General features: G+C 46.2%; 2 protein-coding genes across 9 annotated transcripts; one reads left to right on the forward strand and one right to left on the reverse strand.

Annotated features, from left to right (window-relative positions):
• On the forward strand, window positions 1–15,471 carry CSRNP2 (cysteine and serine rich nuclear protein 2). Of its 2 annotated transcripts, none has more exons than XM_036297372.1 (5): window positions 1–250; window positions 5,109–5,344; window positions 6,389–6,648; window positions 9,629–9,925; window positions 12,113–15,471. In XM_036297372.1, the coding sequence occupies exons 2-5, from the start codon at window positions 5,194–5,196 to the stop codon at window positions 13,031–13,033; spliced, it is 1,629 nt and encodes a 542-aa protein (XP_036153265.1). In that variant the 5' UTR covers window positions 1–250; window positions 5,109–5,193; the 3' UTR covers window positions 13,034–15,471. The 2 variants fall into 2 exon arrangements, with proteins under 2 accessions (XP_036153265.1, XP_036153266.1); XM_036297373.1 differs by lacking the exon at window positions 1–250 and adding an exon at window positions 2,850–2,906.
• On the reverse strand, window positions 1,584–27,448 carry LETMD1 (LETM1 domain containing 1). Of its 7 annotated transcripts, none has more exons than XM_036297378.1 (9): window positions 27,153–27,327; window positions 26,478–26,629; window positions 22,595–22,710; window positions 21,900–21,982; window positions 19,520–19,706; window positions 19,295–19,396; window positions 19,043–19,195; window positions 17,840–17,936; window positions 1,584–2,853 (listed from the first exon to the last, which is right to left on the reverse strand). In XM_036297378.1, coding segments are annotated over exons 1-9 (1,026 nt in total). In that variant the 5' UTR covers window positions 27,155–27,327; the 3' UTR covers window positions 1,584–2,719. The 7 variants fall into 7 exon arrangements, with proteins under 7 accessions (XP_036153271.1, XP_036153270.1, XP_036153267.1 ...); XM_036297374.1 differs by having other exon boundaries at window positions 1,588–2,853; window positions 27,185–27,448; XM_036297375.1 differs by lacking the exon at window positions 1,584–2,853 and adding an exon at window positions 15,943–16,925 and having other exon boundaries at window positions 27,185–27,448.

The following is a 27,448-nucleotide window of genomic DNA, read 5'->3' on the forward strand; positions in this document are numbered from 1 at the left end:
ATTGTTAGCCGGAGCCGGGTCGGTTCTGGGCGGCTGCTGCCGGGGCGCCCGAGTTGCCGGAGCCGTCCGCCCTCTGCTGCCTGCGGGTCGCCCTGCCCACCCGCCCTCCCTCCGGGTCCTGCTGGCCGGGGAGCTCCCGGCCGTGGTCGCGGTCCCAGGACTGGCACTCTCCTCCCTCCTCGCCATCGGGCTAGGGCGGCGGCGGGGGCGGCGGAGACCATCGCGGGAGGAGGCGGCGGCGGCGGGGCCGGTAATGGGCCTGGGGGTGCGGGGCGGAGGGTGCCGCCTCGTCCTTTCTCGGGATCGGCCCTCGGGCGGCGGTGGAGGAGTGGGCAGCCCGGAGCCCCGCGGATGGAGGGGTCGGAGAGGAGGGAGGCTCCCGGCCGGGGGGCGGGGGCCGAGGCGCGGCTGGAAGGGGAGCTGAGGGAGAGGCGTGGGAGACCTCGGCGCGGGGATCGCGGCCGGGCTGCGGGGCCGCTCTGGGAGGCCGAGGGGCGGCCGGGGAGCCGGCACGATTGCGGACGAGGGCTGAGTTGGGAATGGAGTGGAGATGATGCAGGATGGAGGGCAGCGAAGGAAGGGGAGGGGGCAGGGGAAATGGAGGAGTGGCTGGGAATCGGCGAGGAGCGGCAGGAAGGGATGGGGAGGCTGGTGGGGCTGCAGAAGATCAGAATGAGCGGGAAGGTGAGCAGTCGGGAAGAAATGCCCGGGAGCTGGCGGGTTCCGCGAGGGTGTCCATTAGAGGAACTGGCCACTTGACATGTCCTTTGAGCTCAGGTTCCTGATGTGTCTGTCACCCGTTTTTCTGGCGTTGGGTGGGAAAGCGAAAGCATCCCCTGCCCCGGTTGCTAGCTTGACCGCCTTCACAGGCCCAAGCACGCAGCGGACTGCCGTTCATCCCTGTTAGGGCCATGGCCTTGATGCATCGTTTTCAGGGAGTTTAGAGGGGCACTGTGACACCCCGCCTTTCTTCAGGATCAGATGTTAGCAGTTACCCCCGAGAGACACGGTGTCCCCTTGCCTTTCAGTTCAAGGTAAAGCCGTCGTTGATTCACATTTCCCTTTTCTGTACTGACTTTCCATCTTGCAAATCTCCAAAGCCGGGGGGATGCTGGCTGTACCAGAGCTGTAAGTGAGGGGCTATCCTTGAGAGGTAATGCTCCCTACAGCAGCATGTTCCAGCTCTCCTCCACATGATGGTGGGTTAGACATGGAGGGCCGCCTCCAACCTTGTGTAGGTCAGGTCGGTAAACACCAGGGAGTGGAGGAGGGGGACTTCCTTGAAGTATCTAGTGTGAAGGATGTTTTCACTTGAGTTCCCTAAAGATTCATGATCCTGGTAATCACAAGGACACACACCCACACAATTCATAGTGTTTGAGAATTAACCAGAATATATTGTAAAAGGAGAAATAGGACAGGTCATCTTACTCAGGTTTGTAACACTGAGCAAGCCTGCCTTCCTCCACCCTAGCTACAGATGGCAGCCCTGATGATCTTACTGGAGGTTTGGGTCCCTTGACCTTTAGCAGAAGGTTGGGTTCCAGTTGAGCGGAGAGGCTTTCTCCTGTGAGATGTATCTTGTCTTATTTTCTTTTTTTAATTCATTTAAGAGAGAGGCTTAAAATACCTAAACTTTGCAAATATATTCTGCATCCACAAAATTGGGTGAGGGTCCCTTTTGCTAGTCTCATATTCTGGTTTTAAAGGAATCCTCATAGGCCTGGAAAGGCTTAGATCTAGTGCTGAAGTGCACATACGCTGTAGATCTATTTTGTTTGGTGCCAGCCTAATAGCTTCTACGTTCTGTGGAAACCTCTGGGAAATGTTCAGCCTGAAACACTTGAGAAGAGACTGAAAAGCATGTAGCCAGAAAGTGTCAGTTGACCTTTCATTTCACTGGCATTTTAAAGCTTTTATAGAGGTCTGCATTGTTTTCTCAAAAGCATTTGTTGTTTGAGCTGCGCACTGTGACAGGTAACTGTCAGTTATTGCCTGCATTGCTAGTCTCACCTTGATTAGTTCTGTATGGGTTTAAGTGCTGGGAGCATAACTTATAAGTGTTTCTCTTGAGCACACACATCGATCCTCTGCCAGTTGAGAGGTGGGAACGACTGGTTTCTAATTGTGGTTTGAAAGGAGGTTGATTTGATAAATTGGGAAATGTGGAACCTATTCTAGTTGTAAAGCAAAAGCTCTCCCGGTTTATTCTTGGTGCCCAGTGAACATCTTTATCTAACAAGTTACGTTCACACCAGAGAGCTGGACAAGGAGACCTGGACTGAAATTTAAACTTACATTGGTTGTCAGGACAGAATCGACGGAGTTATTTTATTTTAATAATGGAGTTAATGTCAGAGAACATGATGCTAACAGACCCTGTGTAGGGTGAAGAGGACTAGTATGCATGTTATTTACACACATAGCCATAGATTATTCTCAGGCATTTTAAGGAAAATATTTTTCTCGTGGGTTTCACATCTTTTTATTTTTCGTCCTTACCTACCCTTTGTCATTGCCCAGAAACCAGCATTCCCGGAGTGGAAGGGGAAAGACATAGATAAAAGGGTGAAGGAGAATGGAGTAAGCAGCCAGCAATCCTTGCTGCACCATAGTGCACAAACATTAACCTAACAGAAATGACACTCCTAAGGGCAGCGGGGTGAAGTCAGTGGAGCATTTTGATGGTAAAGAGGATTTGGGCCCTAGCCAATTTGGTTCAGTGGTTAGAGTGTCGGCCCTGGGACTGAAGGGTCGTGGCTTGATTCTGGTCAAGGGCATGGACCTCGGTTGTAGGCTCCACCAATTGATGTCTCACATCGATGTTGTCTCTCCCCCTTCCTTCCACTCTCCCTAAGAATCAATGGAAAAAATACCTTCGGGTGAGGATTAACAACAACAAAAAGGTTTGGCCCATACCCAATGTCATTCAGCGCTTAAAGAGAAATATTCAAAGGGAATCCACACTGCCAGAAGCGAAGGGGACCCCCAGGAAAGAACCAGAAGTGCATATCATAAATCCTGGAGTAATTTCAGGCTGAAGAGAAGGCCACTTTCCTAGTAGCATCACTAGCTGGATCTCAGTTAAAACTGAAGCTGGACTTACAACCTTTCTGAGAAAGCAGATTTCCAGCTCAGTTTGAGTTTTCATGTGGTTGACAAGTTTTTTAACTGGGGAGGAAAAATAAAATTTAGTGGTTAACATTATTCTTTTTTTTTTTACTCACCCACATAAGTACTTAATTGCAAAGGTTTCTCCCCCACCCTCAGAATAGAATGGAATGAGAAATTTGTTAGTTAACAGATACCTTTAAACCATCGCTATTCTTAACCCATGAACAGACCTCGGCTCTTTCCTTCTTACCATGTCCTAGGAATGTGACCTCTGATGGCAAGATCAGTAACCTGGAGACCAGCATTGGTACTTTGGGCTCATTTTTAAATTTAATTACAACTCTTATCAAGTATTTGATCCCTCGCTACCCCCTCCCCCCATTCCCCCACTCCCTAGCCAGATTTATTTCAGGAATGTGCTTGTCTGAGACCTATATGGCTGATGTTTCTTAAGTCCATCTTGTGACTTAAAAAGGCAGATTTTTAAATTAAATCTGGATAGATCTGGTCGACTATATAGAACTTACCCAAGAGCAGGCAAATTGCTTCCAAGAGACACAATCCAGAAAAGCAGCCCTGTAGCAGGCATCTCTTGACATCACACAGTATATTCTGGGTAGCTGCTCTGCAGTAATGCAGCCCTGTCTTTCTGGGCAGTGTTGTTATTCCTGCTGCATAATTAGCAACCAGTGAGATCATAGTCTGGGGAGATTCTGGCATTACTGAGGCAAAGCAGGGAGGCTTCGTATCGTCACATGTGGCCCTGGCCCTGACAGCATTTCTGTCGAGCAGATTCATATCCTTGGGAACTAAAGTCCAAAGACAGAGGAGATTTGTATCCCAGACTCCATGGTTGGGTGACAGCTTGTTGAAGACACTGCCTGCCATATTGATGAAACCAGAGTAAATTGTCATTTCTTTTGCTATTTGTTTTCCCTTTGCTGGTTTCTTTACAGAGGGCAGAGGTGGTAAGGCTAAGTTTTCCTTGCACAGAGGAGGACGATAGACCAGCGGAACCCTGTTTTATGGAGCAGTATGAGATTGGGAAGGATTCTGGGGTTTGAAGCCAGTGGAGATTCTAATCTGCACTCCATTCTTTAGAACCAAAGTTGACCTTTCTAGGAGCCTGGAGAGACATTTTATACTTGTGAAGATCTGGGTAAAGTGTTTCCTTGGCTGCTGATGTACTTTGAAATTGAGAGCCTAGAGCAGTATTTCCCAAAGTGTTTTCCAAGATTCATTTATTTGCCCCCTAAAATACGCTGGAAAACAAAGGGTCCCATATTCAGGTGTGCGGAAACACTGTGTTCTGTTTTCTCCCACCCTTCCCCATGCTCATTAGCATGTTAAAAGCCTCTAAGAGGTTCTCCCATAAACAGTTTTCTAAACTGTTTTGACACAGCAGTCCTGTTTTCATGCAAAAACTATTAATATCCGCCCTAGCTGGTTTCACTCAGCGGTTGGGGCTTTGGCCCTGGACCTGAGTTCCTGGTTTGATTTTGGTCAGGGCACGTACGACCTTGGTTGCTTGAATTCGTTTATTTCATATATATACTTTGGGAAAGCCAGGCTGTATCTTCACCAGGAAAATAATTGATCTAGTCTAGACTTAGGCACAGCCTAATTCTGCTTTTGGTGCCGAGTCCCTCCTCCTGGCCCTTGGGGCGCTCTCCTGTGTGATCCCAAGAGCAGCTCCTGGTATCTATCCCCCAGACGGCTTGGAACCAAAGGCCTTCACTCCGCTGGGAAAGGTGCTGCGGGAAAGGTGCTGCGGTTACTCCTCTCGTTATTCTGAGGGACTGAGACAAAGAGCTGAAGGGAAACAGAAGTAGGAGAATGTTGGCCAGAATCAGTAGAGAAGTGACCTGATCAGGAGAAACCAGGCATCGGTGCTAGCTCAGGTGCCTTCTCTCTTCAGTCGGAGACCTTCACGCACAGACTTGGGAGGGGTCTGTCTGAGGCCAGGAATGCTGATTCCTCTTTCCCCTCGGCAGGATCCTCATGCACCTGGCGACCTGGTGGTGAGCAGGGGCTTTGGGGCCAACGCGGTGGGCTCCCCAGGAAACCCCTTTGAAACCAATGGATGCATTCACGGGCTCGGGTCTCAAGAGAAAGTTTGATGATGTGGATGTGGGCTCATCAGTGTCCAACTCCGATGATGAGATCTCCAGCAGTGACAGTGCCGACAGCTGCGACAGCCTCAATCCTCCTACGACTGCCAGCTTCACCCGTGAGTGGGCCTCTCCCCCTGTGTACACCCATGTCCCCAAGCATCAGCGCCCACTGCAGCTCTTGAGAGACACTTCTTCTAACCAGCTTGGGGATTTCCCCTGAATCATAATCTTTCCCACTCTTAGGCTCCGCCTTGCTCCAATATCGTAAACTTAAGTCTGATTTATTCGAGCTGATTTTACTTGTGCTTGGTTTTTGGGTCCCCTGGAGGAGAGGAGTCCAGGATTTTGAAAGAGAAGAGTCCAGGATTTACCCTTCCCCACCAGAGTCCAATAGGGTTCTGTGATATTGTAGCTCTATCAGGACATAAATCCTTATAGCCTGAACAACTGGGGCAACTCCAGGTTTCTTAATTCTTCTGCCCCAATTAGTTTGGATACTATAGATCAGGGGTTGCCAGTGGACCAAATCTGGCTCACTGCCTGCTTTTGTAAATAAAGTTTTATTGGAACACAGCCACACTCATTGTCTGTTATTGCCTTCATGCTACAATGACAGAGTTGGGTAGTTTCAACAGAGCCCTGATGACCTGCAAAACATAAAATACATACTTCCTGGCCCTTTACAAAAATTTGCTCTTCCATTATACAACACTGTGTAATAGAATTTTCTGTTATGAAAAAACTGTTCTGTATCTGCACTGTCTGCAGCCATTAGCCACACGTGGCTATTGAGCACTTGAAACGAGATTAGTGTAACTGAAGAGCTGAGTTCTAAATGTTATTTCATTTTAATTATATTTAAATTGACAACATGTAGCTGCTGTGTTGAACAGTGAAGCTATACAGGTCGTTTTATCCTGAGAAGATTACCTAGAGATCCTCTTCCCAACTGATGTCTAAAAATAGACTTTGTGGTCTGCTTGGGTGAAGTCAGGCACTGTGGACCAGCTGATGCTCAAAGCTGATTTGAAAATGAGAACTATCTCTAGGTACAGGTTGCACCTTTGGAGAAGAGTTGAGAGCCTAGATGGATGAGAAAGAATAAGGTCCCCAAACAGGCCATCTCCGGGCTAATAAAATGCTCTGTGTTCCCTTCTCAGCCACCTCCATCCTGAAGCGGCAGAAGCAGCTACGGAGGAAGAATGTGCGCTTTGACCAGGTGACTGTGTACTACTTTGCCCGGCGCCAGGGCTTCACCAGTGTGCCCAGCCAGGGGGGTAGCTCCCTGGGCATGGCCCAGCGCCATAACTCCGTCCGCAGCTACACGCTCTGCGAGTTTGCTCAAGAGCAGGAGGTGAACCATCGGGAGATTCTCCGTGAGCACCTGAAGGAAGAGAAACTCCACGCCAAGAAGATGAAGGTGCCTAGGGGACCTGGGGCTGGTACTTCCCATGTGCCAGTATAAAGTGGGAAACCATCTAGGTCTATCTATCTAATCTATCTATCTATTTATTTCCTAATATCTTTTTTTACTGTTGCCCTTCCTTGGCTTGTAGATTCCAGATCTTTCTAGTGAAAGGCTCAGATATGGATGGAATCAGATCTCTAAGACCCTTCTTTTTGTGTCTGGTGGGGTGTCTATCAGAGATAGCAAAATGGCTTCTCTAGAATTTCCTGCCCTTGCCAACCTCAGCAAATTTTCTTATTTTTTATTTTTTTAATAATTTTTATTGATTTCAGAGAGGGAGAGAGAGAGATAGAAATATGAATGATGAGAGAGAATCATTGATCAGCTGCCTCCTGCATGCCCCTCACTGGGGATCGAGCCCACAACCCGGGCATGTGCCCTTGACTGGAATTGAACCCGGGACCCTTTGGTCCATGGGCTGACACTCAATCCACTGAGCCAAACTGGCTAGGGCAGCAAATTTTTTTTAAGTCTTAAAATGTGAATGAAGACATTCAAGCTTGCCACCCCCAGAACCTGTGGAAGCACAATGTTTCAATGTCTTATCAGATAAATACCTGTTGCCCTCATGCACAGGGCAGGTTTGGGATCTTTTGCATTGTCTGAAAGGATCTTGCTATTTCTGTAACCCCCGTCACCTCTAGGTGATAGTGTGTCGGACATAAGCAACAGCATTACCAAATGGTTATCTCAGTTTGCATAGCACTGTGTCTGCCACTGATGCTGCACCAGCTCAAGTATAGGAGGAGAGCAGGCCTGGAAGAAGGCCCATCTTAGATTGCATCATAGCACTGCTGGGTACTCCACAGCCATAGTTTCCACCAGTCTGCAAAAATTTCCCCCAGAGTTCCTAGTTCCAAATTTGGAGAACACTGTTTTAGGCCTGGCCAAGTTTCTTGCAGACCTGTATTGAAATAGGTGGCTGCATTATTGCCAAGGTTATGGGTGAAATCCTAGTGAGACACACTTCAGTGTGGTAGGGTTGGGGAACTGGTGGCAGAGGATGTAGGTTAACTGGATGTCATTGCTTTCTTCCTTTGAGAGTTCAATGTCTACTCTCCTCAGCCTACTCCTAAAGCTGTACGCCTGTTTTTCTAACTAGAATGACATTCAGGCTTCACTGTCTGTGTCTGAGGAATTCCATCACTGACACCCTCACCTCCCTGCCGCTATAGCAACAGCTGGGCAAATAAACACGGTTCTCATCGTTTGTAATGAAGGCTTTCTTCTCTTTCCCCAAGAAGAATCCCTCTCCTAAATCTGATAGAGGAACGATCTGTCAAAACATAACACCCTATGGCCTCCCTAGTAGGAGGTCTAGAGACAAACTTGAGGCTTGAGGTATGGGGTTCCAGCTTACTAGCAGATACAGTGAACAGCAGCAATGCTGGCATCTAAGCCATCTATCTGTATCAAGAAAAAAACCCTTACTTTGCCCTTCCCAAGTCCAGTTTATTTTCTTAGAAATTTTTCTTATCTTTAGCATTCTATAGGGGAGGCAGTTGGTCTCAAAAATATATATTCTGTATCTCCCATATACCATCTAATGTTTATTTTCCTTTTGGGCTGCCACCAAAAAGAAAGAAAAAAGCTGCTGGTGCCCTTCCGGTGTGGCTCAGTTGGTTCACGGTCAGGGGGTGCAGATTCGGATCCCAGTCAGGGTGTGTATGGGAGCCAACTGGTTGATGTTTCTCTCCCTTCCTCTCGCTCTAAAATCAATTTTAAAAAAAAGCTGCTTTTCATCTGCAGCTTTAGTTACCAATAATTTCTCTAATACTTCCATTACTTTTTTTTTTTTTGCATTTTATCCATATGGAATTCATTATGAATAGTATGACTTGGGAATCTAACCTTATTTTTTTCCAAAAGACTAGTCCCTTGTCCCAATACCATTTAATTATTAGAAGGCTCTTTGTCAGTGATAAGAAATGTCACCCCTGTCATGACATATTAAATTCTCACATCTACATGGGTTTCTTTCTATTGCATCTGTAATCGCTTTCCTTTGAGAGGACAGCAGCAGTGAGGGTGATTAGGAAGCCAGCCCTGATGGATCAGACAGGAGCAGCCGAAGGCCTGTGGAAAGGCCCTTGTGGTTGGCCTGCTGGTGCAGAAATCAGAGAGTGAGGAATCCTCGGAAGCATCACTTTCTCTCATTTTTGCTGCCCACAACAAATATACAGTGTGTTGCTTATTCCCCAGGTGTGTTGCGTCACACCTCTCCTAGGAGTTGAGTTGCTCCTTTACCAGCACTGCCCTGTGGCTGTCTGATGAAATAAGCCCAACCCTCCAGTAGCTGGCTTTCATTCTGCCAGCAGCTTCCAGAGCCCTGGGGATTATGAGGCCTCATTTTCTTTACTGGAATTCTCTAGTGAGTTCTCAAACGCATCCAGCTATGGATTGTCTTTACCCTGTCCTTCCACTAAGAGTCCCTTTCCTGGCTGGCTGTCCCTCTTAGCCCAGAGAACCCAGCTCTGCCTGGATTACATATTGCACCCCACCTCACATACAACTTTTCTTTGAAATCAAGTGAAAATGATTAGAGAAAGAAAGCAAGGGCTTACAAGCCATTAATAATTTGCTTATATTTTTCTCCTTCCAATAAAATGCAACTCTCCTGGGTATGAATAGGTAAGTTTTCACATTGGGAATTTAGGTTCACTGACAAAGATCTGGTAGCCTTGTACTACACTTTAATGAAATCTACTTCCCAAAATGTGGTTTTGAGTCCTTTAGGGGGTGCAAACTGAAGGGTGTGTGCAAGCTTATCTATACACCAGGGAACCTCCAACCATTAACACACCACATGTGCTGTGGCTACTGTGTGAGCACGGGTGCACACGGTTGTTGGACCGTGCTACCCCAGAGGCTCCCTGTGCGAGGCTGTGCTGGGAACGCTGTAGGCTAACCTCTCCTTCCGGTCTCTCGGCAGCTGACCAAGAATGGGACAGTGGAGTCAGTGGAGGCCGATGGCCTGACACTGGATGATGTTTCCGATGAAGACATCGATGTGGAAAATGTGGAGGTGGACGATTACTTCTTCCTACAGCCTCTGCCTACCAAACGGCGACGGGCCCTGCTGAGGGCTTCTGGGGTCCACCGCATTGATGCCGAAGAGAAGCAAGAACTTCGAGCCATCCGCCTGTCACGGGAAGAGTGTGGGTGTGACTGTCGGCTGTACTGTGACCCAGAAGCGTGTGCCTGTAGCCAAGCTGGGATTAAATGCCAGGTCAGTCCAAGTCAGGCCTGAGATGGTGTACCTGCACTAGAGTCAGGGTGTGTGGCGTGGGTGCCAATGAACCTGGAAGGCTACCCATCAAAGGGTGGCTTCCCTGTGACTGAACACTCCCCAGTACCACAGCCCTCCTCCACCAGCCAAGGAAACCAGCATGACAGGATTCAGGCTGGGAGGCCTGTCATCTTGTCTGTGTTTTATACCTTGGGGCTGATAAGAACAGCTGTCAGCAAATGGAGGCACAGGGGTTAGTAAGTTCACACTTAGTAGCCGTTTCCTAAATATTGATTGGTTCCTTGAGATAAAAGGAAGCAGAAACATGAGGTAGGCCTTTAGATTTTATCTTGCAAACACTTATTCACAGTGCCTTCTCTCCACTTCTTTAAAAATCAAAATAGTTCTTGGATGCTGTCATTCAGGATCACATTGGGCCTGGCAGAGCTTAAATTCCTAGTGTCCATAAAGAAAGCATCATTCCCTCAGCCGGCCCGTTGATGGACAGCTTGGAAGACGCATTCAATTGAAAACAGCAGTACCATCCCAAAGATTGGAAGGTATATGGGACTTGTACACTGAGGATGTGGATGCTGAGTCCTTGTAGTTGGACTTCTGACCAACCTTTTCTTTCTGGACCTAGCCAAATACTGCTTGTCAAACTGAAGTCCCATAATGAATCCATCTATGATCCACAGACCTGAGGACAGCCCTGATAATTAGGCTGTTCCTAAGAGAGTTCTTTAGGTTGACATTGTAGAAGACATTTTATATTTGTACATAGCAGCTTACTCGTGTTTTAATTTTATTTTTGCTATTTTCCCCCCTTTTGGGGATCCAAAAGAGAAAAGGAAATAGAAAGCATCTCCTTTCTAGATGGTCTTGTTCTGTAACTTAGTTGTCTTGGTAACTTCTTCAGAAACAAACTGGTCAACCATCAGGAAAAATGAAGCTGGTAATGAAAAGCTGGCTCTGTTATTTTGTTAGGGGTCCTTTTGCTTAGTTTCCCAAGAATGCATTTCTTTGGACTAGCTGGGACTTCTACTCCCTTCCCATGCCTGTCATCACAGAAAACAAGAGGCTTAGGCCCCAGCATTTTGTTTTCTCAGTAAACCAGGTAAGTCTGGAAAAGTTTTTGAGGCACGTAAGTTTCTTCTGCTCTGAGATGTGTTGGCATTTAGAGAGGCATCTCTGGACTTTTGAACTTGGAAAGGCCCTTTGATATAATATTTGTCTACTTTTTGTTTAGAAGAGAAAACAAAGCCCTAGTCAGTGATGGCGAACCTTTTGAGCTCGGCGTGTCAGCATTTTGAAAAACCCTAATTTAGCTCTGGTGCTGTGTCACATATAGAAATTTTTTGATGTTTGCAACCGTAGAAAAACAAAGATGTATATTTTTGATATTTATTTTATATATTTAAATGCCATTTAACAAAGAAAAATCAACCAAAAAAATGAGTTCGCGTGTCATAGGTTCGCCATCACTGCCCTAGAGAGAGAAGCGAGGCTGCACTGGAAACACAAGTAGTCTGATAACTACCGTCTGTGCTGTGCTGTGTGCTAGCTCACGCTGCATTTTGTTTTGAATTGGCTGTGTTTCTTTTTTGTTTTTTCTTTAAAATACATTTTATTGATTTTTACAGAGAGGAAGGGAGAGGGATAGAGTGTTAGAAACAGATGATGGATGAGACAGAAACATCCATTAGCTGCCTTCTGCATGCCCCCTACTGGGGATCGAGCCTGCAGCCAAAGTACTCGCCAGAGTCCAACCCAGGACCCTTCAGTCCACAGGCCGACGCTCTAGCCACTGAGCCAAACCAATTAGGGCTGGCTGTGTCTCTTGTAAGAAGACCACAAATCCCACCTGCTTGTTGTTGTTTTTTTTTAAATATAGTTTATTGATTCTTTACAGAGAGGAAAGGAGAGGGATAGAGAGTTAGAAACATTGATGAGAGAGAAACATCGACCAGCTGCCTCCTGCACACCCGCTACTGGGGATATGCCCGCAACCAAGGTACATGCCCTTGACTGGAACGAACCTGGGACCCTTGAGTCCGCAGGCCGACGCTCTATCCACCAAGCCAAACCAGTTAGGGCCTACCTGCTTGTTTTGCCAGCTAAAGTCTCCTGTCGCCATTGTTAAACTGATGGTCTCCTCTTGCCTCAATCTCCTTGTCCCCTTCTCAGGTGGATCGCATGTCCTTTCCATGTGGCTGCTCCCGGGATGGCTGTGGGAACATGGCTGGGCGCATCGAATTTAATCCGATCAGAGTTCGGACGCATTACCTCCACACCATCATGAAGCTGGAGCTGGAGAGCAAGCGGCAGGTGAGCCGCCCGCCCGCCCCAGAGGAGGAGCCCTCGCCCACCGCCAGCGGCAGCCCGACGGGAGCCCAGGGCTCCGAGACACAGGACTTCCAGGAGTTCATTGCTGAGAATGAGACCGCAGTGATGCACCTACAGAGTGCGGAGGAACTGGAGCGGCTCAAGGCAGAGGAAGACTCCAGTGGCTCTAGTGCCAGCATGGACTCCAGCATAGAGAGCCTGGGCGTGTGTATCCTGGAGGAGCCCCTGGCCGTTCCTGAGGAGCTGTGCCCAGGCCTGACGGCTCCCATTCTCATCCAGGCTCAGCTGACCCCAGGCTCCTCCGTCCTGTGTTTTGCTGAGAACGCGGACCACCCAACTGCCTCAGCAGCGACCAGCCCATCCTACTTGAACAGCGGGCCCCTGGTCTATTACCAGGTGGAGCAGAGGCCAGTCCTGGGGGTGAAAGGAGAGCCTAGTCCAGGAGAAGCCCCACCCTCTCTCCCCAAGGAGAAGGATCTCAATGTCTTCTCTGTCCCTGTTACCTCACTGGTGGCTTGTAGCCCCACAGACCCAGCCCTGTGTCAACCAGAGGCAGGGAAAGCATCCACTCTAGAAGCACTGGTGCCCGAAGATTGTATCCCTGAGGAGCGGGAGAATGAAGACTTCCGCCCCTCGTGGTCGCCCTCAAACCTCCCCTTCGGCACGGACAGCGAAGAGGGCTGTGTGGTAGAGAAGACCTCACAGCCCAGCGAGGACCGGCCCCCTGAAGATTCGTCCCTGGACCTCCCTCTGGCAGTGTGATGCGGGCATGCAGATTCTGCCTCTTACCTGTTCTCTATTTATTCCCTTATTTTATCTAACACCATTTCAGAACAAAACTGTAGAAGCAGCTGCTGCTCCCATGTTATTTTATTGGGGTCTTTGGGGGGGGCGGGTGGGAAAGGATTGTTTATACAGTATTTTTTAAAGGTAAACAGAACCAAGGAGACCAGCCCCAGCTTGGTCTGGGGGCAGTCTTGGGGCAGAGAAGGCCACACAGTGCTGAATACTGTTTTCTGGGCCATTGGAACAAAGAACTAGGATCTCATAGGAGACACTAGGTAATTCAAGCAGCTATTCTTTTCACAGGGATCAGAATACATAATTTGAACAGCACGGCAAAGCCCCTCTCCTAAGCTCCAGGCGGATACAAGCTCCTTTTTCTCAGTGGTTACTGATATCCCATTTTGGTGTTATCCAGTTGGAAATGTCACCTGGAGAGGAGGGGGGAGAAGGGTCTCCACTTCTGTACAAAACCAGGATTTTAAAAAATTTAACCTGCCTTCCCCAGCCCCCTATTTGGTAAATAAGTTAATATTTGACATGTTTGGTGTTCTCTGACCTGTTCCCCACACTGGGGATTCCTGGTCTGTAACTTGAATTGTTTCTTTCTCATGTTCTTAGGTACTAGAGTTTAACTTGTCTGTTTCCCTACCCCCCGCCCTGCCACCCCCCCCCCTTTGAAGAAAAAGCTATATTGGCTGGGGATGTGGTATAAAGAGCTTGTGTCTTCTGTGTGCGTCCGACAGTAGCTGTCGGGCAGCTCTAGGCTGAGCTCACACGTCCCATGGGAGGCACATGGAGCGTGAAGTGTGTCCAAAGGAGGCAGCAGGGAGTTTGCTGTCTGGAAAGATGAGGACTTCGTGCCATGCTTACGGTCAGGTGTTCCCCCCCCCCCCCCCCCCTTGGGGAGATTTGAGCTTTAAAGGAATATAGGATGTGTCATTCTAAGGTCACCAGGTTTTTTTTTGTTTTTTGTTTCTATATCCTTGGTGGTCCTTGGATATACAGGGTTGGAGAGTTCTTTTACTATTCTAGTTCACTCCCAAGAATTGCAAATATTAGACTGCTCCATCTTGATATCTGAAAATCAGAAGTCAAATCAATTGCTAAATGTTACATATAACCCCCAGGTTCCAAAGAAGTCAGGTTCTGGTGATAAAGCTTTGAGGTCTAGAGCAGGACTCCAGTTCAGTTCTTGCCTCCATCTGGGGACGCCGTTCCTTTTCCTCTCGTGTCCACCTATGTTCCTGGATGTGCTCCACTGACCACACTGAATTCACTAGCAAAGGTGTCTCTGTCTCTGCTTTAAAGTGGCGGCAGCAGGAAACAGCACCCTGGCATCCCTTACGCCATGCTTTGCCTCTGGTATGGTTTATTAATCAGGAAAGAACAAAGTGAAAATGTTTTTGGTGGGGGAGATAACTATTCTTACTTATCTCCATCATAAAGCCTTTTCTTGTGGGATATTATAGCCCTGGTGTCTTAAAGCAACCTTCATGTATATCAGCGTTTTACCTATAAAATCGCTAAACTGAGCCTACTAGGCCTTTTACTTAACAGATACATCTTTTGACCCATTCTTCCTCCCGTTGGTTTTTTGCAGGGTTTGGAGAGTTCTTCAGTATATAGGTCCTTAGCACTCTCCAGTCTCATAGGACAGAGTTGAGAGTCTTAGGTACCGAGATCTAGATGCTGTCCCAAGCTGAGCTGCTGCACTTCCTTAGACTGGTCCCCTCAAATACAAGACTGAAGCTTAATTGGGAATAGGACTCAATGCAGAAGAATCTTTCTGAAAGTTTGTGTTGAAAGGGGAGGGTGAGCATTGTACATTCCCTCCTTAGGAAGAATTCCTAATCTAAGAAGTGATTCCAGGTGCTCAATAAGAGACACATTATTAGCCTTTGGGATCAAAACAAGAATTTGAATCTATTAAACGCATTGCCAACCCCCAAAATAATGATTTTTCTGAAGAAACTAGTTTCTTAATCTAAATTCTACATTAACCCTATAATTGATTCACACTGATCCCAAGCTTTTAAATGCTAAGTGTCGGCATTTAGCATTAACTGTCTTGTTAAGCAAAGGGCCTTTTCTACAATCTCGTCCATCTCATTACTGGTGCTACTCGAGTTGGACACAATTAGAGCTCATGGTTACTCGAAAAGCTACGCCTCTGATCACAGAAGCAAATAGCTTCAACCCCACTCAGTCCAGGCCTAGATAAGAGAAATTACTTTTATCGCAACTCATTCCTTTCTCACTGTATACAGGTAGTATTTTCAATGTGAATCCAAAGCTTGTCTGGTTCTCTGGAAACAATTTTTTTTTTTTTTTTGCCTTTCAGGTCCCTCACATTGTGATAATGTTGTATTTAAAGAGAATATTTAAATGTAATATTAAAGAAATATTCAAAAGAATGGTGTGTTACTCTTGATCTTGGCAGACCACAATCCAGTTACTTGTTAGAAAAAGGATGCCTCTCCAGCCTTATATATAAAATTAATTAGGTCAGTTAGGGATTAATGTCAACAACAGAGGTGTTTTATGATGGAAAAACAGAATGTTCTCTCTGGAGCATCAAGAGCTTGACTTGCCTCCTATGCGCTTATGCACCTCATTGGCTGAAACAGCCTTCATCCTGCCCTGCTGAAGCTTTCCCTGTCTGTAGTCCCCACTCTTGGGGCCCAATTTCTAATTTCATTACTTTCTATGTGTATGTACAATTTCCTATTCCTAGTTAGCATTTAAAATCCAGCAAGAGGATCAACTCAAATCAGTTCATAACTTCCATCCCATCAGAAAGTTCTATTCCAACCAATTCTCTCCCCAAAAGTCAGGTTATGAGTCTTGTAAAGGAGCCTTAGCAAAATGATTAAAGTATGCATAAGTGAATTTCCAGCCACTGATTTCAGACAGTCTTTACTTGGGTTAAAAACGGGGCTTCATGCATTTACAGTAAGTTACTACAGGCCACTGATGTGCCTTCACAGACAAAAGCTAAGCCCAACCTACTATCTTGATGCCGATCTCTCCTGGTTTCCTGGGCAGGTTAGTACTGTACAGGTTTGATCCATGGCCAAAGGCAGCCATTTTCAGTTAAAGTTGGATGGCTGCAACACAATGGAGGTAGCGAAGAGTTTAAGATCCACAGGTTGTGGCACAGACCAGAAATTAAGACAAGGGTGTGAAGGCTATAAATATTGGGTAAGCGGTCAAGAAGGACTTGTAGTTCCTTGTATCTTGTCCATTAGAATGTTCCCATACATTATTCACTAAAAAAAAGTAAAGGTGGTAAGAGGATATGAAAAGGAAAGAGGTTAACCCACTGAGGGGGACAAAAAAATTCCTATTTTTGGTCATCTCAGGGTTGAGGGGAGCATCATAGTGCATGCATGTAAGTGCTCTAGTTTAAGTAGTGCTGTTCCCCTCACCGGCCAGAAAATGGCTTGAACAAAAACAGCTCAAAAGACTATGGCAGTGAATAAGTCCTAGGCCAAATGAGGATTCCCACCTGGGCCGAAGCTCACTTCCCAGAATCTGAAATTAGCATATTACAGTAACAGCCTAGTACAGTGGCTGCTTCCAGTGTCAGTTAATTCCAAGGAAGTTGGGATGAAGCTCCCAAGGGCTACCCCTGGTAAGAGGTTTGCTTCAGTTCCAGCTCCCACGAGCGTACACACTGAAGCTTGTGGCACCCGCTCCTCGGCCCCACACGCTAACGGCACCCAGACTGCCGACAGTGCTGTTTGGTCCCACGCTGCTGGACTGACGGCAGGACAATGCCATCGCTCCATGCTCACTCAGCGCCTTGTCCCAATGTAGTTGGTGGAAAGCAGGACCACGTTGTGTAGCAAAAGAGACAGCTCAGCTTCTGAAAACACCATCAGTGTTAATGGTTTGGCCAGGGAACAGTCTGCCTTCTAACTGCCTTGGTTTACAGGTGTTGAAATTGAAGGTGGAAAGCCCAGTGCAGGGAAGTATGACGTTAAGGGGCTGTTGTTCTCAAGTTCCCCTTCTTCATCCAGTATCTGCATGTATGCTTTTCTTTCCTTCCACCACATATGCCTACCTACTCATCCTCATTTCTGGACTCTCCTGTGACAGCAGTAGAAAACGCAGAGATAGTAATGGTACTAAACATCACTGCCACCCTTGGGGTTCTTCTGGTAGAAGCTGGTGCTCTGGGGACATTTCTCAGCTCTACGGAGATTAGCAGGCCTACCCTCATATTCACAGGCTTAAAAAACATCAAGGCCTACCTAGCCAAAGCTTCCAAACAGGGGACCCACCAGCCTAATGCCTACCCTTAGAAACTTTCTGATCAGCCAGCTGAGCGGTTTTGTTTTTATTTTGAATTTAAACTAGTACTTCTCAACTAGGACAATTTGGCTCTCCCCTCAACTGGGACAACTGGCAATGTCTGGAGACACTTTGGATTGTCAGAACTGGGGCGAGGGGGTACTACTGGCATCTAGTGGCTATAGGCCAGGAATGTTGCTAAACATCCTATAATGCACGGGACAACCCTCAGGATAAAGCTTCAATAAGGCCAAGGTTGAGAAACTGCTTTAGACAAGCATGTGCTCATGCTCGTGCTCCCACAATCCCCACTACTCACTCCATCTTGCATGGTCCACTTCGTGACCTGCTTGTAGGCTAATGAGTCTGTGCCTTTCATTTAGACATACAGGTAGATAAGGGTCTCAATAATTAACTCCAAAATAATCTTAGAATAAAATACAAAAATGACTTGGATTTTGGTTATGCAATAGGGGTTTGTCTAACCTTTCAGGTTGCAGGAAATCTGCAGCCATTCTGCCAGCCAAGTTCGACACCGCTCTTCAGCAATAAGGGTAGAATTCAAGCCACGAAGATAACAAGCCTGTAACACTCAGAAGAGAAAGGTCCTTAATCATCAGAGCGAGTATGCCAAGGAAGTGTAAACCTACAACCCCAAATCTCCTTTAAATTAAGTTACAACCTCATCCCAAGAGAATGGCATTCTCCATAGCAATCTGAACTATGATGACAAGCAAAGAGGCCTATATAATCTAAAACAGTAGGTCTAACGTATAATGCCTTTTTTTTTTTTAATCCTCACCCAAGGATATTTTCTCCATTGAGTTTTTTAGAGAGTGGAAGGGAGGATGTGGACGGGAGAGAAAGAGAAACATCGACGTGAGAGACACATCAGTTGGCTGCCTTCTGCACGCGCCCCGACCTGGGCTGGGGATTGAGGCTGCAATCAAGGTATGTGCCTTCAGTCCATGGGCCGGTGCTCTAACCACTAAGCAAAATCGGCTAGGACTAATGTCCTTGGTTTTTGGTGTTTTTTTAAAAATATATTTTGTATTGATTTCAGAGAGGAAGGGATAGGGAGAGATAGATTGAAACATCTATGATGAAAGAGAATCACTGATCAGCTGCTTCCTGTACGCCTCCTACTGGGGATTGCAACCTGGGCATGTGCCCGTGACCAGAATCGAACCTGGAACCCTTCAGTCTGCAGGCTGGTGCTCCATCAACTGAGCCAAACCGGCTAGGGCAGTGGTCGGCAAACTCATTAGTCAACAGAGCCAAATATCAACAGTACAACGATTGAAATTTCTTTTGAGAGCCAAATTTTTTAAACTTAAACTATATAGGTAGGTACATTGTTATTAACTTAATTAGGGTACTCCTAAGGCTTAGGAGCCACACTCAAGGGGCCAAAGAGCCACAGTTTGCCGGCCGCGGGGCTAGGGAATTGTCCCTGATTTCTGAAGGACCAGAAGAAAAGAAACATAAACCATAATGAGTGTGGACAATTCCTTCCCAGTAGTTAAGTTCACTGAGGGGGGAAAAAAGACCTAGAAATGAGGTAAGAGAATAAAAAGCTTGGATTCTGCTATACCAAGCAAGACATAACAAGCTCTCTGTAAGCTCCCAGTCCTGAAAACTCAAAAGTCCACCAAGAATTGAGGGTTGATATTGCAATGAAGCTCTTACCGATTTCACTTCCTGATCAGTCAGCTGGTTAATCCCCAGCTTTGCCAAAGCCTTGTCTAGTTGATGAATCACAGTGGTATGAGTCTTTAAACGATGTCTTAACAAGGGAGAAGGCAGGTAAGTTGTGAGAAGCATGGCTCGACTCAAGGCTTTCTGTGATATTAACAACACAGGAGGAGCAAGTCAACATAGTAGTATTACTGCAAGCAAAGACCTGAAGTTGTGGAAAAGAGAAAGCCTTAGAGTACTCACTATTTGCGAAGCATGGAGTTGATTCATGCCCAGAGGATGGTTAGAGAAACTCTTTCTCAGAGCTAGGATCTCTTGTATTGCTGGGTGGGTACCACGCCGTATCTTGGGAGAGGTAAGAGATTGGTAGATGTTAACAAAGTCCTGACTAGCCTTCCTATCTGATTTTCATGCACACTGGATCTAATAAGATTCCTAGTTTGGAACAAGGGTTAATTGGAGGAATACCTTGGTGCACAGCTCTGTCATATGCCACCGGAGTCCTTCATCAGAAATGAGAGGGATAACTTTTTCCAAATAAGAAAGGACTTCTGGGTGGGACTTTTTCCGGATATCATGATAGATATGTAAGAAATCAATTTGTTGCTTTGGGGTCCAGAAATGTCTGATCAGCAGTTGCCTAGGAAACAGGTACCTGAAAGGAAAGGAACAACAGTCACTTGCTGACATTGGCATCTTTCTTTTCTTTTTTTTAATTTTTTTTTTTTTTTATTGCTTAAAGTATTACAAAGAGTATTACATATGTCTCCTTTTTTCCCCCCGCCCTTGACAATCCCCTGGCCTCCCCTACCCCCCAGTGTCTTATGTCCATTGGTTATGCTTATATGCATGCATACAAGTCCTTCGGCTGATCTCTTACCGCCCCCTTCTAGCCCCCCCACCCTCCCCGGCCTTCCTGATGTAGTCTGACAGTCTGATCGAGGCAGCTCTGCCTCTGTATCTATTATTGTTCATAAGTTTATAATGGTCTTTATTATCCATAAATGAGTGAGATCATGTGGTATTTTTCCTTCATTGACTGGCTTATTTCACTTAGCATAATGCTCTCTAGTTCCATCCATGCTGTTGCAAATGGTAAGAGTTCCTTCCTTTTTACAGCAGCGTAGTATTCCATCCTGTAGATGTACCATGGTTTTCTAATCCATTCATCTACTGATGGGCACTTAGGCTGTTTCCAGATCTTAGCTATGGTGAATTGTGCTGCTATGAACATAGGGGTGCATATATCCTTTCTGGTTGGTGTTTCTGGTTTCTTGGGATATATTCCTAGAAGTGGGATCACAGGGTCAAATCTTTCAAAGTGAATAAAGAAAGCATTTGACAGACATGAATAATAAAAAGAGATGGAGACACTGCTTTGCTAACACACCGTCTCAGACCAAGGTCTAAGATACACTGAAGTATAATTTCAAGCAACATTACTGAGGTTCTGTGAAAGGAAGTAGTAGTGGAAGAAGCACACATGCAGCAATCAAATAAAATGACTTTTTGAACTAAAGCAAGTGAAGAACATATTTTGGACAGAATTACAGAGCTGGACATGGTATGTAATGCTGACAACCTCAAATAGTAACACAGTCCTTAGGTGTATACAAAATGGAAAAGACAAATTTGCTTTTAATTAATTTCTCTATCTGTGAAGTGGGTTTAAAACATGGCCATAGCCCTAGCAGGTCTGGCTCAGCGCATAGAGCATCGGCCTGTGGATTGAATGGTCCCGGGTTCGATTCTGGTCAAGGGTACATGCCCAGGTTGCAGGCTCGATCCCCAGTAGGGGGGCACTCAGGAGGCAGCCAATGAATGATTCTCTCTCATCATTGATGTTTCTATCTCTCTCTCCCTTCCTCTCTGAAATCAATAAAAATATGTTAAAAAACAAGACAAAAAGCATGGCCACAAATTCTCTGGCACTCCTCTTATTGAGAAATGTCCCTTTTTAAAATCTGGGTAAATGACTCAACCAATAGAAGAGAGCAGAAGTGAGTCTTGACCTCCAAGGCTAGGTTATAAAAGGCCATGCAGATTCTTATTTGCTGACATACTCACTCTTAAACCAGCAGTCGGGTATCCCCCGAGGAGTCCCAAATTGGAGAGGGTGCAGGCAGGGCAGAGGGGAACCCTCTCCCATACACGAATTTCGTGCACTGGGCCTCTAGTTATTAATAACGAACTACAGCATTCACTAATGACTGATTACAATAATCGTGTTGCATTCATTTCCCTTTCGCGCCTTACACCCAGGCGCACCATTTCTCTCCATTAATACTAACAGCAAATATTTTAGCAGCGGATTGCCATGTCATTAGTCTTGTACTGACTTGTTTATTGTGCTCAACAGGAAATATTTCGCTTTCAGACAACAAGAAAAATAGGTTTATTTGTGTTATGCTTATTAATTTGTGCAGTTATTCCGTGTCTGTTAAGTTAATGTTCAAGAAAAAATATTAACTTTTATTAAAATGTTCTATTATTTTGTGTTAACAATTACTCATTTATTTCAGCCCTTTGTATTCAGCATGTCTCTATCGAAATAAACCTACATTTCTATGAAAATTGAAGCTTTTGTTTTTTTGCAGCCCACATAAACCTAAACCTTGTTTATTTGAACCGTGTTAGCCTTTGAGTTTGACATGCTTGACACCTACATCTACAGCTGTTTAAGAAACCTAGGTATTACTGAGTGGCTTTTATGAACCTTGGGCTAATGCTAATGAAAAGATTAGAGCAGGAAGTTTGATAACTTCTGCCTAGCTTCTGAAATGGAAAGTTCTTCTTACATAAATTTATTTATCATCAATATGCCAGAGAGAGAGAAGTCTATACTCACATTAGCAAGAAGACCAGGTAGTTGGCAAAGGGTGGAATGGAAATAATACCCAGAAAAAAACACTTGGTGACATCTCGACGAAACTAAGCAGAAATAAACACAGATGCAGTTTTAACCCACATTCTTAATGGACAATCCCTCCATCCCACTGTGCAGTAAACTCCTGCAGCCCAGCGAAGGATCAAGGTTACTGCTATCTACATGTAGTTGGTAAGTTCCTTGAGAACAGAGCCCTGATTGACTTTTGTATCCCAAATATTGTCTAATACGTACAGGCACCTGACATTATACCAAATACCTCAGTGAGTTCTTCCTGCTCTGCAGAACGGGTCCTAGAATCTTACTCTCAGCTCCAAAGCGACTCCAGTCACCACCCAATATTACTTTCCTGCTGCCTTTTAGAACCTTGCAAATTTTTATACGTTCAGAAAAAAAACTGACTTTTAGTGTTTACAATTTTTATTTAGGAAGTGTGCCCCAAATTCTATGCAGCTCTGCTATGGAGGACTATAACTCTGAAAGAATCCAATTCTGACAAATAGTCTGATACTCTCATTTAGTTCAATACTTTAATCTCGTGGCAAAGGGCAAAAGCCTGATCAGCGGGGAACAAAATAGAAAAGAAAATAACTTGAGATCTTGGTTAATTTCTATTACCTCACCATGCACTCTGGGTATCTGTCCCTGGCCCATACCTGTCTCAAATGCTCCATCTCCCGGTATGAAAGTTGATGAAACTTTACATTGTGCTTCACCATATCTGCCTTTATTCTTCTAGACTTTTTGGCATCAGCCCATAACTTCTGCAATCCTGCCTCATTAAAGTAGAGGACAGAGTGTGATGTTACCCCAGTTTGAATCATACCACAGCTTCCTATTTCAAGTTTACCCACTGTACGCAAACTTGTCCCTGCCCAACATTACTCTACATCAAAGCTCCCATCTAGGTCACTTGAAATTCTTGTGAGGCCAACCTGTATCCTTTTCTCATCCCCTTTTCCCGCAGCACATCCCTTCTCTTCTCGCCAAGTGGGCCTTCTGTGATCTACTATGGAATGGTCTCCCTTTTGTGGTTTATTACTCATTCCTTTTTTAAAAAAGTCCTCACCAGAGTATCTTTTTTTTTTTTTTAAATATATTTTATTGACTTTTTACAGAAAGGAAGGGAGAGAGATAGAGAGTTAGAAACATCGATGAGAGAGAAACATCGATCAGCTGCCTCCTGCACATCTCCCACTGGGGATGTGCCCGCAACCCAAGGGCATGACCGGAATCAAACCCGGGACCTTTCAGTCCGCAGGCTGACGCTCCATCCACTGAGCCAAACCGGTTTCGGCCAGAGGATCTTTTTTCCATTAATTTTTTTTTTTTTTTAAATATATTTTATTGATTTCTTACAGAGAGGAAGGGAGAGAGATAGAGAGTCAGAAACATCGATGAGAGAGAAACATCGATCAGCTGCCTCCTGCACATCTACCACTAGGGATATGCCCGCAACCCAGGTACATGCCCTTGACCGGAATCGAACCCGGGACCCTTCAGTCCGCAGGCCGACGCTCTATCCACTGAGCCAAACCGGTTTCGGCCATTAATTTTTTAAAAATATATTTTTATTGATTTCAGAGAGGAAGGGAAAGTGAGAAAACGAGATAGAAACATCAATGATGAGAGAATCATTGATCAGCTGCCTCCTCCACACCCACTACTGGGGATTGAGCCCAAAACGTGGGCACGTGCCCTTGACTGGAATCGAACCTGGGACCTTTCAGTTCACAGGCTGACACTCTATCCACTGAGCCAAACCAGTTAGGGCTCCATTGATTTTTATGATGTGTTTTTCCCCCACTGATTTTTAGAGAGAGTGGAAGGGAGAGAGGGAAGGGGAATGAGGGAAGAGGGAAGGGAGAAGAGAAGAAAGGAAAAAGAGAAACATGGATGTGAGAGAGACACATCGATTGGTTGCCCATGTATGTGGCCTTGACCAGAATCAAATGCTTGACCCTTTGCTGTGTGGGCCAATTCTCTAACCACTGAACACACCGGCCAGGGTGTCATTCCCTTTTTAAAATAAAAATTCAGGGGACGGGGGCGGGCTGGAGAGGGTCAATGGGGGAAAAACAGGGACATATGTAATACTTTCAACAATAAAGATTTAAAAAAATAAAAATTCGCCCTGGCTGAGTGACTCAATTGATTAGCGTATCATCCTGTACACCAAAAGGTTGTGGGTTTGACTTCTGGTCAGGGCACATACCTAGGTTGTGGTTCGATCCCAGTTGGGGGTCATAAGATAGGCAACTGATGTTCCTCCCTCCCTCCCTCTCTCTCTAGAAAATCAATAAAAACATATACTTGGGTGAGAATTAAAAAAATAAAAATTCAAAGTTTGCTAACCTCAGGAAGTCTTGCTCAATCAACCCTATGTATTCCCTAACCAGATATTTATCTCCTTTCTAGAACATTTGTATAATTACTGTAATTCAACATATTTCTATGATTGCATTTTGCTCTTCATTACATAATTCTTACATTTATCTAGAACTTTAGTTTTTAAAAATGCTTTCCTATTTATGAGTGAAATGATAGAATGTCTAGGTTGGCTTCAAAATAATACAGGAGAAGGCATGTTTAGAAATGAAATAAGCCGGGGCCGGTTTGGCTCAGTGGATGGAGCGTCGGCCTGCGGACTGAAGGGTCCTGGGTTCGATTCCGGTCAGGGGCATGTACCTGGGTTGCGGGCACGTCCCCAGTGGGAGATGTGTGGGAGGCGGCAGATCGATGTTTCTCTCTCATCGATGTTTCTGGCTCTCTCTCTCTCTCTCTCCCTTCCTCTCTGTGAAAAATCAATAAAATATATTTAAAAAAAAAAAAAAAAGAAATGAAATAAGATTGGCTGAAGTGAGGTTGAGTACACTGGAGTTCATTATATTACTTTCTCTACTCCTGTGTATGTCTAAATTTTTCCATAATAAAAGGCTTAACAACAAACCAACCAAAACGCTTTCACACCCTTTTCTATTTGATCCTAGTTATAAAGTGGGAGCAGACAAAGCAGCCATTTTTTATCTCCACTTTACAAATACGGGTAAGCAATTTGCAAATCCACAAAGCTAGTAATAATTATGATACTATGTGGTAGTTTATTGTAACTGGTATTATGACAAAAGTATAGAGAATAATAACAGTTATAGTACATTTATTGAGCACTTACTAAGAATCAGGCCTTAAATACTTTACATGTATCAATTTAATCTCCACAACCATGAGGTCAACAGGTAGGTTCCATTATTATCCCCAATTCACAGGGAAGAAAACCAAAGGACAGCCCGGCCTGTGTGGGTCACGGGTTGAGTGTGGACCTATGAACCAGGAGGCTGCAGTTGGAGTCCGGGTCAGGGCACATGCCCAGGTGTCTGGCTCGGTCCCCAGTGGGGGGCGTGCAGGAGGCAGCCGATCAACGATTCTCATCATCGATGTTTCTGTCTCTCTCTCCCTCTCCCTCTCCCTTCCTCTCAGAAGTCAATAAAAATATATACTAAAAAGAAAAAGAAAAAGAAAAAAACCCAAAGGACAGAGGTTAAGTAGTCCAATCAGCCAGTGACAAGCTGGGATTTGAACCCAGGCACTCTGGCTCTGGAGGGGACGCTGACACTATACCATCTCCTGGTGACTAGCAGAGCTCTGATCGGGACCAAAACAGCCCGAAACCAAGTACTACAGCACTATTTCCACCACATGCTCCCTAGGACAGATCTGTGATAAGCATTAAACCACATTTCTTATGGGCCAAGTCAACTGCTAAATCAAAGGGCAGTTCTGTGCAGCCATAGATCCCTGCCCTTAATGCACGACAAAGAACTTCTACTGCCCTGACCAGTTTGGCTCAGTGGGTAGAGCGTCGGCCTGCCGACTCAAGGGCCCCAGGTTCGATTCCGGTCAAGGGCATGTACCTTGGTTGCGGGCACATCCCCAGTAGGGGGTGTGCAGGAGGCAGCTGATAGATGTTTCTAACTCTCTATCCCTCTCCCTTCCTCTCTGTAAAAAAATCAATAAAACATATTAAAAAAAAAAAGAACTTCTACTATAGTCAAGTGTGTGGTTAAAGAAGTGCAAAAATACCTATATTCCTTCTGGATATTGTTAGAAGTTGTCTTTTTTTTTTTTTTTAATATATTTTATTCATTTTCTACAGAGAGGAAGGGAGAGGGATAGAGAGGTAGAAACATCGATGAGAAACATCGATCAGCTGCCTCCTGCACACTCCCCACTGGGGATGTGCCCGCAACCAAGGTACATGCCCTTGACCGGAATCGAACCTGGGGCCCTTGAGTCCGCAGGCCGACGCTCCATCCACTGAGCCAAACCGGCTAGGGCAGAAGTTGTTTCTAATAAAACCTTCCTAGAAACATCCTCAGGAAGCGCTAACTTATAACATTAAGTTTAATACTCAAGCATTTGTGAAACATAAGACATCCCAGCTCACGTTCCCAGAGCAAAACCTGCAAATTATCTTGCTCGAACCCTCTGACATCGCCCGCGAGCCGGTTCTGCCGGTTCCCGCTTCAGCTCTGTTTTTACCTTTTGTGAAGGTGGTGTACAGGAGATAGAAGCGGGGGAAATTACGTTCCAAAAACCGATGGTATTTCCCATTGATCGCTTTTGTCTTAGTCGCCACGTAAGAGATTAAGCTCTTCACATCTGCCTTCGGGGAAAGGTGAAGCTTTGAAGACCTACAGGGAGGACCGGAAAGACCGTCTGGGAGTCCGCCCCAAGCGCCCTGCCCGCGGGGCGTCCCCAGCGTCACGCGCGGGCCGCGGAGAACGTTTGCCGAGACCCGAAACCTGCGGATACCAGGAAGGCCTTGGGATCCAGAGAGAAGCAATCACACCGAGAAAAACACAACGGGGGCAGACGAGAGGCCGGGCAGCAAGCGGTGGCGGGCAGCGGCCCGAGTCCGGCGCGAGCGCGGCACCGGGGGGCCAGGGCGGCGGGAAAGGCCGGAGCCGTGGGGTCGAGGCGAACACCCGGACAGCCCGGGCCGGAAGCGGGAGGCTGAGAGCTGACCTCGCGAGACGCTGGGCACTCAGACTATACGGGGCACTCAGAATTCAGAGCGTCAAGACGCCAGGGCACTAGCGGGGGTCGGGGCGCGATTTCTGAGCAAAAGGATAAAAACCCCCAGGTCAGGGCGTGGAACCCTGACAACCAAGAGACAGCATGCAAGCAAAGATAAGACACTGGAAGGGCCTGTACATCAGAAATGCGGCTTCCTCCAGGGCCCTCACCAGGGGGCTCCCCAGGCCGGTCCAGAGCGAACAAGCTGCGGCCTCCGCGTGACATAAGGTCGAGGGGTGACCGCCGAACCCCGCAGAGCAGCTCGAGTCCAGCACAGCCTGGAGAGTGCCATCTTCTCGGCGAGGGAGGGGGAGGAAAGGTCTTCAGGTCAAGGTTCACCGTGATGCGCGTCCCTTTGACGGCGCATGCGCATTTCTTGAGAACTGATTGGCAACCACAGACCGCTGGCCTCGCGCTAACCCGGCACTGAACGC

Source organism: Myotis myotis, unplaced genomic scaffold, assembly GCF_014108235.1.
Source record: "Myotis myotis isolate mMyoMyo1 unplaced genomic scaffold, mMyoMyo1.p scaffold_m19_p_3, whole genome shotgun sequence".
Classification (NCBI taxonomy): domain Eukaryota; kingdom Metazoa; phylum Chordata; class Mammalia; order Chiroptera; family Vespertilionidae; genus Myotis; species Myotis myotis.

Excerpts from the sequence above, each read along its gene's own strand:
- CSRNP2 (XM_036297372.1), top strand. The coding sequence starts at position 5,194 with ATGGATGCATTCACGGGCTCGGGTCTCAAGAGAAAGTTTGATGATGTG. Across the intron at positions 6,649-9,628 it reads TCCACGCCAAGAAGATGAAG|CTGACCAAGAATGGGACAGT; the intron begins GTGCCTAGGGGA and ends GTCTCTCGGCAG. Across the intron at positions 9,926-12,112 it reads AAGCTGGGATTAAATGCCAG|GTGGATCGCATGTCCTTTCC; the intron begins GTCAGTCCAAGT and ends TCCCCTTCTCAG.
- LETMD1 (XM_036297374.1), bottom strand. The coding sequence starts at position 27,306 with ATGGCACTCTCCAGGCTGTGCTGGACTCGAGCTGCTCTGCGGGGTTCG. Across the intron at positions 19,707-21,899 it reads TACCTGGTCTTCTTGCTAAT|GTACCTGTTTCCTAGGCAAC; the intron begins GTGAGTATAGAC and ends CTTTCCTTTCAG. Across the intron at positions 19,196-19,294 it reads AACTCCATGCTTCGCAAATA|AAAGCCTTGAGTCGAGCCAT; the intron begins GTGAGTACTCTA and ends TTAATATCACAG.